We start from the raw sequence: 13,468 nt of genomic DNA on the forward strand, positions 1-13,468 counted from the left end.
AAAATTTGTTGTATATTTTATTTAAGTACTACTTTGGAATAACATAAGCACATATAAGTAAAATTTCCCCTATTTTCTTTTATAAGCTTGGATTTTCAGTGTTTCAGAATTCATTTTGGGACATGGAGGACACTTAGGTTGCCTTGGTGCCCACCGTAAGAAAGCTGTGATTAGTCCTGTGGAGGAAACATCATGGATATTCAGTTCATGTTTTTAGAAAATTATTTTCCTGCTAGTGCTGGAGAATGTTCACATAGGGCACTAGGTGTGCAGGCGAGTAACCTGCTGACCTGTTTCTCCAGCCCCTTTGAAAGGACGCCATTCTCCAGGTCTCTGCTGCCTACATGGCTTGTGATGTATTGAGTTATGCAGAGGACATAAAGACTGTAACTGTTGTCACCATAAGTTTTCCAAAGCTATGTATATCTCTGTAGCAGTAATACTATCCATTTATTACGAACAGAAATAAGGGGATGCTTTTTAGAATTTTTTTTTCTCCCTAAGCAAGAAAAAAAAGGTAAATTTCAGATTTTGTAATAATGTAGAAAAGAATTATTTTAATTAATTGATAGACTAATTTATTTTGGTTGACCTTAAATTCTTTTTTTTTTTTTTTGTTTTTTCGAGACAGGGTTTCTCTGTGTAGCCCTGGCTGTCCTGGAACTTACTTTGCAGACGAGGCTGGCCTCGAACTCAGAAATCCACCTGCCTCTGCCTCCTGAGTGCTGGGATTAAAGGCGTGCGCCACCATGCCCAGTCGACCTTAAATTCTTAATTCTGTGTTGGCTTTCCAAGTGTTAGCTTAGAGGCATGCATTACCATCATAGGCCTGGAATTTTATTTTTGACAGTGTTTTAAGAGGGGAGTACATTGACTTAGTGTATGTGTGTGCATGTGTAGCACACTGTCGTGTATATGCAGCTCTTCCTTCTCTCATCCATTCAGTCCTGGGGATTGGATTTATGGGGTCAGTCTTGGCAACAAGCATCTTCACTTGCTGAGTCATCTTACCCTTTTGGAAGTCTTTTTCATAGAGCAATGTCGCAGTAAAAGAAACTAGACCCAGTAGAAAATGAGCATAAGTGGAACTAATTTATATAAAGTAATTCTTCCTTGTTTGTAGATTGTAACAATAATTGCCCTGTTTTCTATGTTATGAGTTGGGTATTTTTGCTTCAAAGAAGCATCCATTGGTGATGTTTTGAGTAGTGCTTCTCTTCCTAGATAATCAGAACCTGTATTTAACATAGAATTTTCCAGCCATTTTTAGAAGGAATATGATGTATAGATACTGTTTTTTTTTTTAAAGATTTATTTATTAGTATAAGTTCACTGTAGCTGTCTTTAAACGCACCAGAAGAGGGTATCAGATCTCATTATGGGTGGTTGTGAGCCACCATGTGGTTGCTGGGATTGGAACTCAGTATCTTTGGAAGAGCAGTTGGTGCTCTTACCCACTGAACCATCTCACCAGCCCCCTAGATACTGGTTTTTTAAAACTTGAATTTTCTTTTTCTTTTTCTTTTTTTTTTTTTCTTTTTCTTCTTTTTGTTTGAAAATAGGTAAGCCTGTGTTTTGAGAAGATATAACTTAGTGGGATAGTTTACACAGGAATGTTTAGTCATGGGATTTTGTTTATGTAGAAAAGGTTACAAGATTTTAAAACTTCATTTGGAGTAATTAGAAACATTAATATATTATGAGTCTTTTAAATAGTAATCTTAGTTTATATTTTTAATACATACCAACTACTATAAATGGTACGTGAGGTATATATTCCTACTTTAGTGACTCATTTTAAAAACGCAGTCTGTGGTGATTTTCATTCTGTGTTGCATCAGTAGATGGATTGGAAGCAGTTAAATTAATAGGTCACCTCCAAGTATCTGTATTGAAGTGTGTTTTCCTTTGTTCTTTTAAATAGTTGTGTGGAATTCGACTTAAATGTAAACAATACCGTTGGAATTAGAAATACATTCCTTCTCAGAACTTATGCATACCGTAAGTGATTGGTTTATTTGTAAATACCCTCCAGCTTCTGGTTTTCTTATATTCTCTATGGCCCTTTAACTATGTTTACAATAAGAGCAGTACTTCATTACCTGTATTTTGTTAAACTGTTTCTTGCTTTTTGGATAATATGCTACTATATGTATTTAAGGAAATGGTGGTTTAAAGGAAACTAAGGTGAGCGTGTAAGTAACACATTGAGAGTGAGCACAGTACTGCCTTTAGCATAGAGGAGGGCACTGGGTCTTAGTGGCATAGAATTAGGAAATCATAGACATTTTCAAAGAAACTGATATGATCATTTTTAAGTGTTAATTTTACTTGCAGTTGAAAATCGAGTTCGTCCATTAGTGCTGGTGATTAAGAAGTGGGCAAGTCACCATGACATCAATGATGCCAGTCGTGGCACATTAAGCAGCTATAGTCTTGTATTGATGGTTTTGCACTATTTACAAAGTAAGTATTCTGAGAGTTTTTTCACTTTTTAAAACTGAAATTCAGATAAACCTTGTTGCAGTATCTTTTTTTGCTGGTTTATAATTTACATTGTTCTAAAAAGTTCTCTGTCTAAGGTCAGTACAACTTTTTATCCTGTTTTGTTATCCTGAACTAATATTTCAGAAATTTCATTCTTTGGAAAATATTGTGAAGAAGTTTCAATATGCTTTTATCTTGTAACAGTTTTCTTATCTGCACTTTTATCCTTAGAGACGTTTCACTACTGTATTGTTGATCCCACTGTCTTGCAACAGATGAGGGTTCCGAAAGACTATTTTTTATTTGAGACATGTTACAGCTCTGAGGGGAAAGGTATCCACCAATCGAAGTGTTATAGCTCTGAGGGGAAAGGTATGGCAGTTGAGAGTCAAGGAATACCAGCCACACAGTCATACTACACAACAGACCTCATATGAGAGATTTATTGGGAGAAATACAGGAGGGTGGCTGCCTCTGCTTGGGAGCAAAGAAGGAGTGAGGGGCAGGTTTTACATAGGGTTTCTTGGGGGTGGACTTTTTCAGGGTGGCCTGGGATTGGTGAGATTTTGAAGCCTGATTTTACTCTGTAGGGCAGAGCTTGGCTACTCTTTGGTCACACTGTTAATGGCCATTAGAGGGTTCTGTGGGTGGAGCCTGGCAGTTGGAGGATCTTAGGAGCAGGCTCTGGCCACTCATGCACTAGGAAGGGCTCATAAGATAGAAACTAAATGCTATTCTTGTTGGGCAAGAAGCTTATAATCAGTCTTTGGCTTCTCCTCAGCTGGCTTTTATGCTTGCTGGGCTGTTCTGTCAGATTGACCTCTAGGCCGTGAGGGTAACCTGGTTGAGACATCTGTTGCCCTGTAGTTGGCAGGTTGAATTGGTTAATGTGATTGGCTACCCTTCCTTCCCATGCTCCTTTATGTGCATCCCTTTTAGAACTGCAAAATCAGAAAATCATTTTCCTGAGAGAGGAGGACTGTTCCTGGTTTAAGGATATACAGAAAGCTCTAGTCCCCTGATGAACCTTCAAATCACCTTGCACATTCCAGATTGGTCTCCAGATTTTAGTTCACATTAGTTAGCTTTGTTTATGAGGTCACTCTGATAAAGCTATACTTTCGTTCTATGCTTAGTGGCAAATTATAATATATAAGCACTTGTAATTTTTACCTTTTCGTAATGTAGCTGTAAGAACTTCCAGTTATGAACGTTTCCTAGAATACAGTGCAGACTGATGAGCTCGGGATGGAACCCTGACTTTTTGTTACCTTTCCCACCATACTGTGATTTACTAATAGATCACTGTCAGTATCATGTGGTCTTAACTAATTATTCCAGTGTAAGGATTTTTAAAAAGTTTTACTGTGTTGTTTGGTCCCTTCTGCATTTAGATTCTGGAAAAGATAACAGAGATCCTGTACTTTGTCTCTAGTTTTGTTTTGTTTTGTTTCTGCAGAAATTTATTCTAAGGCAGTAATAAACAGATATACATATAAAACTACTTTTATAGTATTTATTGAACTAACAAAACAAAGAATTGAGCTTTCTAGAATTTAATAGTTAAACTAATTATGGCATATTTTAATGTAAAAGCTATATAGATACTACAGTCATGTTTTTTTTTCTTTTTTTTTTAATTAGGTATTTTCCTCATTTACATTTCCAATGCTATCCCAAAAGTCCCCCATACCCTTCCCCCTACCCACCCACTCCCATATTTTGGCCCTGGCGTTCCCCTGTACTGGGGCATATAAAGTTTGCAAGTCCAATGGGCCTCTCTTTGTAGTGATGGTCGACTAGGCCATCTTTTGATACATTTGCAGCTATAGTCAAGAGCTCCGGGGTACTGGTTAGTTCATAATGTTGTTCCACCTATAGGGTTGCAGATCCCTTTAGCTCCTTGGGTACTTTCTCTAGCTCCTTCATTGGGAGCCCTGTGATCCATCCAATAGCTGACTGTGAGCATCCACTTCTGTGTTTGCTAGGCCCCGGCATAGTCTCACAAGAGACAGCTATATCTGGGTCCTTTCAGCAAAATCTTGCTAGTGTATGCAATGGTGTCAGCGTTTGGAGGCTAATTATGGGATGGATCCCTGGATATGGCAGTCTCTAGATGATCCATCCTTTTGTCTCAGCTCCAAACTTTGTCTCTGTAACTCTTTCCATGGGTGATTGTTTCCAATTCTAAGAAGGGGCAAAGTGTCCACACTTTGGTCTTCGTTCTTCTTGAGTTTCATGTGTTTTGCAAATTGAATCCTATATCTCGGTATACTAAGTTTCTGGGCTAATATCCACTTATCAATGAGTACATATCATTTGAGTTCTTTTGTGATTGGGTTACCTCATTCAGGATAATGCCCTCTAGGTCCAACCATTTTGCCTAGGAATTTCATAAATTCATTCTTTTTAATAGCTGAGTAGTACTCCATTGTGTAAATGTACCACATTTTTTTGTATCCATTCCTCTGTTGATGGCCATCTGGGTTCTTTCCAGCTTCTGGCTATTATAAATAAGGCTGCTATGAACATAGTGGAGCATGTTTCTTTCTTACTAGTTGGAACATCTTCTGGATATATGCCAGGAAAGGTATTGTGGGATCCTCCGGTAGTACCATGTCCAATTTTCTGAGAAACCGCCAGACTGATTTCCAGAGTGGTTGTACAAGCTTGCAATCCCACCAGCAGTGGAGGAGTGTTCCTCTTTCTCCACATCCTCGCCAGCATCTGCTGTCACCTGAATTTTTGATCTTAGCCATTCTGACTGGTGTGAGATGGAATCTCAGGGTTGTTGTGATTTGCATTTACCTGATGATTAAGGATGCTGAACATTTTTTCAGGTGTTTCTCAGCCATTCGGTATTCCTCAGGTGAGAATTCTTTGTTTAGCTCTGAGCCCCATTTTTTAATGGGGTTATTTGATTTTCTGGAGTCCACCTTCTTGAGTTCTTTATATATATTGGATATTAGTCCTCTATCTGATTTAGGATAGGTAAAGATCCTTTCCCAATCTGTTGGTGGCCTTTTTGTCTTACTGACAGTGTCTTTTGCCTTACAGAAGCTTTGCAGTTTCATGAGGTCCCATTTGTCGATTCTCGATCTTATAGCACAAGCCATTGTTGTTCTATTCAGGAATTTTTCCCCTGTGCCAATATCTTCGAGGCTTTTCCCCACTTTCTCCTCTATAAGTTTCAGTGTCTCTGGTTTTATGTGGAGCTCCTTGATCCACTTAGATTTGACCTTAGTACAAGGAGATAGGAATGGATCAATTCGCATTCTTCTACATGATAACCACCAGTTGTGCCAGCACCATTTGTTGAAAATGCTGTCTTTTTTCCACTGGAAGGTTTTAGCTCCCTTGTCGAAGATCAAGTGACCATAGGTGTGTGGGTTCATTTCTGGGTCTTCAATTCTTTTCCATTGGTCTCCTTGTCTGTCGTTATACCAGTACCATGCCGTTTTTATCACAATTGCTCTGTAGTAGAGCTTGAGGTCAGGCATTGTGATTCCACCAGAGGTTCTTTTATCCTTGAGAAGAGTTTTTGCTATCCTAGGTTTTTTGCTATCCTAGCTAGCCCCAGATAAATTTATCTGGATGTTATTCCAGATAAATTTGCAGATTGTTCTTTCTAATTCGTTGAAGAATTGAGTTGGAATAGTGATGGGGATTGCATTGAATCTGTAGATTGCTTTTGGCAAGATAGCCATTTTTACAATATTGATCCTGCCAATCCATGAGCCTGGGAAATCTTTCCATCTTCTGAGATCTTCTTTAATTTCTTTCTTCAGAGACTTGAAGTTTTTATCATACAGATCTTTCACTTCCTTAGTTGGAGTCACGCCAAGGTATTTTATATTTGTGACTTTTGAGAAAGGTGTTGTTTTCCTAATTTCTTTCTCAGCCTGTTTATTCTTTGTGTAGAGAAAGGCCATTGACTTGTTTGAGTTAATTTTATATCCAGCTACTTCACCGAAGCTGTTTATCAGGTTTAGGAGTTCTCTGGTGGAATTTTTAGGGTCACCTATATATACTATCATATCATCTGCAAAAAGTGGTTTTTTGACTTCTTCTTTTTCAATTTGTATACCCTGGATTTCCTTTTGTTGTCTAATTGCTCTGGCTAGGACTTCAAGTACAATGTTGAATAGGTAGGGAGAAAGTGGGCAGCCTTGTCTAGTCCCTGATTTTAGTGGGATTGCTTCCAGCTTCTCACCATTTACTTTGATGTTGGCTACTGGTTTGCTGTAGATTGTTTTATCATGTTTAGGTATGGGCCTTGAATTCCTGATCTTTCCAAGACTTTTATCATGAATGGGTGTTGGATTTTGTCAAATGCTTTCTCCACATCTAACGAGATGATCATGTGGTTTTTGTCTTTGAGTTTGTTTATATAATGGATTACGTTGATGGACTTTTGTATATTAAACCATCCCTGCATCCCTGGAATAAAACCTACTTGGTCAGGATGGATGATTGTTTTGATATGTTCTTGGATTCGGTTAGCGAGAATTTTATTGAGTATTTTTGCATCGATAATCATAAGGGAAATTGGTCTGAAGTTCTCTATCTTTGTTGGATCTTTCTGTGGTTTAGGTATCAGAGTAATTGTGGCTTCATAGAATGAGTTGGGTAGAGTACCTTCTACTTCTATTTTGTGGAATAGTTTGTGCAGAACTGGAATTAGATCTTCTTTGAAGGTCTGATAGAACTCTGCACTAAACCCATCTGGTCCTGGGCTTTTTTTGGTTGGGAGACCATTAATGACTGCTTCTATTTCTTTAGGGGAAATGGGACTGTTTAGATTGCTAACTTGATCCTGGTTTAACTTTGGTAACTGGTATCTGTCTAGAAATTTGTCCATTTCCTCCAGGTTTTCCAGTTTTGTTGAGTATAGCCTTTTGTAGAAGGATCTGATGGTGTTTTGGATTTCTTCAGGATCTGTTGTTATGTCTCCCTTTTCATTTCTGATTTTGTTAATTAGGATGCTGTCCCTGTGCCCTCTAGTGAGTCTGGCTAAGGGTTTATCTATCTTGTTGATTTTCTCAAAGAACCAGCTCCTCGTTTGGTTGATTCTTTGAATAGTTCTTGTTTCCACTTGGTTGATTTCGCCCCTGAGTTTGATTATTTCCTGCAGTCTACTCCTTTTGGGTGAATTTGCTTCCTTTTTTCTAGAGCTTTTAGGTGTGTTGTCAAGCTGCTAGTGTGTGCTCTCTCTAGTTTCTTTTTGGAGGCACTCAGAGCTATGAGTTTCCCTCTTAGAAATGCTTTCATTGTGTCCCATAGGTTTGGGTATGTTGTGGCTTCATTTTCATTAAACTCTAAAAAGTCTTTAATTTCTTTATTTCTTCCTTGACCAAGGTATCATTGAGAAGAGTGTTGTTCATTTTCCACGTGAATGTTGGCTTTCCATTATTTATGTTGTTATTGAAGATCAGCCTTAGTCCATGGTGGTCTGATAGGATGCATGGGACAATTTCAATATTTTTGTATCTGTTGAGACCTGTTTTGTGACCAATTATATGGTCAATTTTGGAGAAGGTACCAAGAGGTGCTGAGAAGAAGGTATATCCTTTTGTTTTAGGATAAAATGTTCTGTAGATATCTGTTAAGTCCATTTGTTTCATCACTTCTGTTAGTTTCACTGTGTCCCTGTTTATTTTCTGTTTCCACGATCTGTCCATTGATGAAAGTGGTGTGTTGAAGTCTCCCACTATTATTGTGTGAGGTTCAATATGTGCTTTGAACTTTACTATACAGTCATGTTTTTAAGAAAAAAATTTTTAATAAATTTTATTTTATGTATATGAATACATTGTAGCTGTCTTCAGACACACCAGAAGAGGGCATCAGATCCCATTACAGATGGTTGTGAGCCACCATGTGGTTGCTGGGATTTGAACTCAGGACCTCTGGAAGAGCAGTTGGTGCTCTTAACTACTGAGCCATCTCTCTAGCCTCTTAAGAATTTTTTTAAAGATACATCTTATACAACATAATACCAATCATTTTGTTTGAAAAATAACTTTTTGTATATATTCATATGTGTGCAAATACTGAGAAGTTATGTGTCAAAATTTTGTTATTTTTTTAATAGGAAATTGGATCTTTTAATATTTTACTGTACAGTATATACTATATTATGCAAGATAGTTGTTGGTACTCTGTCTGGACTCCACCCCCATAGTTACCTGGCAACAACCAGGAGGCCTGGCCCATTATAAAAGGGGCTGTGTGCCCCCTCCTCTTTCTCTTACCACTTGTCCCCTTCCCCTCTCTCCCTATTCCTTTACCCCCTCTCTCCAAGTGGCCATGGCCAGCCTCTACTTCTCTACTCTCTCCTCCTCTCTGCCTTTTGCTGTCTCTACTCCCCTCCCCATGCCCTAAATAAACTCTATTCTATGCTATACCATGGTGTGGCTGGTCCCTCAGGGGGAAGGAATGCCTTGACATGGGCCTTTAGAGTCACACCCTTCCCCACACCTTACCACACCCCATAGAACATATCTTAATATTTCTTTATCTTTTTATGATCACAACATCTTTTTTTGAACATAGGAATCAAAATTGTTTTTTCAAGTTATAGAAAGACTTAAAATTGTTCAAGTATACCAAACATTTTCTCTATGAGTTATCAGAAAGTCTTTTGACCTTTTTCTTGATAAAGTGTGTTAAGCTAATCATAATGTGTATTTATTGCTGATCTGTCTTGGTTATATGTGGATTTGATGGTTTACTTGCAATGATTTGGAGTGTGATATATATTATTTTAATCTACTCTATACATCATTATCACTAATATTTTTTCCAGTTGTATCATCTCTTAGATATGTTTTTAGGGCTTGCTATCTTTTTTTTTTTTGGTTTTTCGAGACAGGGTTTCTCTGTATAGCCCTGGCTGTCCTGGAACTCACTCTGTAGACCAGGCTGGCCTCAAACTCAGAAATCCATCTGCCTCTGCCTCCCAAGTGCTGGGATTAAAGGCACAGTGTGCCACCAAGCCTGGCTGCTATCATATTTTGTATCACAGTTGATTTTTACTAAAAATTGAAAGGATTTCATATATGTACTATGAAGAACAATACAATAACCAAGTATCATCCAGTGTTGACTCATTTCAATTTTGGTAGTGATTCAAAAATTATATTTGATTGTCATAACATGCATGCATCTATATGACATATGCCCAGTCCTCTGGCCTTACTGATTATATTTAAATTTTAATTTTCTTGACAACTTTAGTACTTTAGAGTACCTTAAACTGGTTTGTTAACAAATTGAAAATTCATCAAGAAATAAAATTTTGCCAGAATAATGAAATTATATTAATTTTTTTTTACTGAAGCAGTTTGTGTTTAATGACACTGTTATCAGTTATTCCTAAGTAAAAACAGTAATATAATATGTAACTCTATTGGCAACCTAGCCTAATCCACTACTGTGTCCCCTCTCCCCCCAGTAAATGATGAGATGAGTAATCGTTTTCTTTGTTGTTATCTCCTTCGTGGGAGAGAAAATGGCTTGCAAGAGACTGAAGGTTGGTTTGATCAATTCATCCTGGTACAGAGGACTGACTAGTTTTTGTGATTTGATGATATTATTTCATCTTTTCTGCCTTCATATTCTTACCTATAAGGTAGTTGTTGAGTAAATGATTATTGTTTAGCTTTCTGAATGTTTTAAAACATTATGTTGCCATGAAGGAAATAGGTGTTGTATATGTTGAAAGAATATAAAAACTATAGCATTTATTATGATACATGTTAGTAGTCAGTCACAGACTACACATATTTCAGTAAATCACTGCTCAAAGCTTAACAGGAAAAATACTGAGAACAGATTCTAAAGACAATCTAAGAGCAAGAGTTACCAAGATAAAATTAACAGTTGGGTAGAAATAAGAATATTATGATTGGCTAGCATGTTCTTGGGGCAGAACTTCCCCACATCTATTTAAATTTTTTTTTTTTGTAATTTCAAAATTAATGACTGCTTAGTATTATTGAAAATATACTTTTTAACTGTTAAAAAGTTTTGATAAATCATTATGGAATGCTTATGGTGTAACTTTGTAGTAATCTTATCAGTAAGTCCTTGTCAAGGTATTATAATAATTTTATATTGAAAATAAACTTTTGTTTATGTTTTGTTTCCTTTGAAAGATAAATTTAAAATCTAAATTCATAAATAAAAATGAATTATGCAGCCAGATTTTTTTTCTGAGTTTATGTTGTTTTTAATAAGATTTTTTTTACACCAGTATACTCATTGAGGCTATCATCATGGTAGTATTTACAACTATCTGTTATAAATCTACTTACTGCTTCTTTAATTCCTAAAATTAAAAAGTCTTTAAGGTTGTAAAGCGCTGTGACAAAACCAGCCCAACTAAGACAGCTTGTGAAGGGGATGTTTACTGGGCTACAGTTCCCGAGATTGAGAGGCCATGATAGTGGAGCAAAGGCTTGGCTTTGAAACAGCTAAGAGCTCACATCTTAACCACTGCATGAGGCAGAGGGATGGAGTGGCACTCCTGCATAAACTGTGGGAACACCTACAGTGACACACCTCTTAGTTCTTCCCCCATAGTTCCACCACCCAAGGACTGGCAAAAATGACTCTGTGGTTACCATTCTCACTCAGATCACTACATTGGACTACCCGACTTCCACAGTTGGCACAATTACAATGTAAAATGCATTTAGTTCAACTCTAAAAGTATGCAGCCTTCCCAGTCTCTACTATTAAAATCTTAAGGCCCACTGAGAATCAAGGCAGTGTCTAAGTTGCACTTCCCTTTACAGTTCTGTAAGTGCAATTATGGAAGTGCAACTTAGACACTGCCTTGACTCTCACTGGGCCTTAAGATTTTAATAGTAGAGACTGGAAAGAGAAACCGTGTCTCGAAAAGCCCCCTCAAAAAAAAGAAGAAAGAAAAAAGAGAGCAATAACTAATAGTACAAAGTCAATATTAGACTGTTTTGAAATCTCTGGCAAAGAAATTAGTCTTTTTTTTTTCCCTTCCTACTTAGCCTTAGGAGAATTCTTAGGACAAGAAAAATAGCCGCATTCTTTATCAAAATATCACAAGAATGGTCTCTAGCCTATGGAACCTCTTGGCCTGGGCTTTCATAGTCAGCATAACTCTCAGTCTTGCAAGATCTTACTAGGTTAGCCCATTAAGCTACACTTAGAACATTAAACCGCTTTCCTGATTCTCAGTTCCAAAGTCTTCCACATTCCTCCAAAAACCCCATCTGGTCCATCTGTCCCATCAGTACCTCACTTCTTGGTACCAACTTCTATCTTAATTATTTTTCTATTGCTGTAATAGAAGACCATGATCATAAATTAAAAGGTAACTTTAAAAAAGTAAGCAATTAATTGGGCGTACGATTTTAGAGGGTCAGAGTTCATGATACTGGAGCAAAGGCATGGTAGCAGAACAGCTGAGCTCACATCTTGATCCATAAGTGGAAACCAGACACACAAGTCCATCCCCGTGATGCCTCCAACAAGGGCACACCTCCTAGTCCTTCCTAAACAGTTCTAACAACTGGGGATGTATTCAGACATAAAAGTCTATGGAGACCATTCTCACTCCAGCCACCAGATCTGTGTGACTCTAAGCCCAATTGTTGGTATTTTTCTCCTTTGTCATTCCAAATAATGGTTCTAGAATGTGATAAATTCTGTGATTTTTAAAAAAAATTTGTCTTCATCTTTTGTTATATAATTTTTAATTTATGAAGTATTTAATGGAATTAAATTTTATTTTTATTTTACGTTTAAGTAAATTATTTAATTTTTTTTTTTTTTTTTTTTTGGTTTTTCGAGACAGGGTTTCTCTGTATAGCCCTGGCTGTCCTGGAACTCACTTTGTAGACCAGGCTGGCCTCGAACTCAGAAATCCGCCTGCCTCTGCCTCCCAAGTGCTGGGATTAAAGGCGTGTGCCACCACCGCCCGGCTTTTTTTTTTTTTTTAATTATTTAATTTTAAATAAACTGATTCCTGGTAAGAGATTCGCAGTGTTACTTCTGTATTAAAATGAAATTTATTAGGAAACCATTAAAAGTTTTTGTAAAACTATCAAGACATTCAAAATTAAAGTGTCTGGGTCCGAGTTTACATGGAAGGTCTTGTAGAATGGTAAATGTCTGAATGCCTCTGGGGAAAGCATATGCGAATGTGCATGTATGTAACATTAACCATGAGGGTGATTTTGGTAAGTAGACAATTAAATATTTCTTTTCTCTTTGAGTAGTCTCATTCATAATCTGCACATGCTCATACTGCAGCATTGTTAGTGCAATTTTCAAGTTAGGATTAAAGTATATAAAAGGGAAATTAAATGTATAATTGTACTCTGTACTACTCTACATTTTAGAAATGGCAGTTGGAGGTCATAGAAGTTGGTCATAATGCTTACTTACATGTTTGTAAATGTAGATCACTTAAATTTTTTTGCTAGGTAGCAAAGTATTGCGTATTTGTTTCTAAGCTTCAATTAAATATAATATAGTCCTTTTTCTTAAGTAAAAACTTTATCATATGCTGCTCTATTTGGTCTCTAATACAAAAGACATCTTGGAATTAAAGCACTTGTATTTTATCATACTCCACATATTTTAGAGTTACGTTGTGAATAACAGGTATCTTGTCTTCTACGTCAGATTTATAATGAAAAAAAATTTTTACACATTTAATAAGATTGGGTTTGTACAAAAATAATTGAGTTGTGAACTTTGTGGGGATGTTGCTCTGTTACTAAGAACTTTTCTAGCATGCCTGAGGCCAAAGGTTTTATTCCCAGCACTCCAGAACAGGTGTGTGGTGTTGCACGTCTATGATTCTTGCACTTGGGAGGTAGAGGCCTCAAGACCCAAAATTCAGGGTCAGTCTCACCTAAGTAGTACGTTTGAGGCCAACGTGGGATGTATGAGACCTTACCTAAAAGAAAGAAAGAAAGAAAGAAAGAAAGAA

At 37.1% G+C, this 13,468-nt stretch overlaps 1 protein-coding gene across 2 annotated transcripts in view; it reads left to right on the forward strand.

Annotated features, from left to right (window-relative positions):
* Tent2 (terminal nucleotidyltransferase 2) overlaps positions 1-13,468 on the forward strand; it is a 51,281-nt gene that overhangs the window by 21,691 nt on the left and 16,122 nt on the right. For both annotated transcript variants that reach the window (XM_021180433.3, XM_085830910.1), the window contains exons 9-10: positions 1,925-2,001; positions 2,338-2,466. In XM_021180433.3, coding sequence (XP_021036092.1) covers positions 1,925-2,001; positions 2,338-2,466 — 206 coding nt within the window. The remainder of the gene's footprint in view (positions 1-1,924; positions 2,002-2,337; positions 2,467-13,468) is intronic.

Source organism: Mus caroli, unplaced genomic scaffold (assembly GCF_978045245.1).
Source record: "Mus caroli unplaced genomic scaffold, Mus_caroli_1 scaffold_15, whole genome shotgun sequence".
NCBI classification, from domain to species: Eukaryota; Metazoa; Chordata; class Mammalia; order Rodentia; family Muridae; genus Mus; species Mus caroli.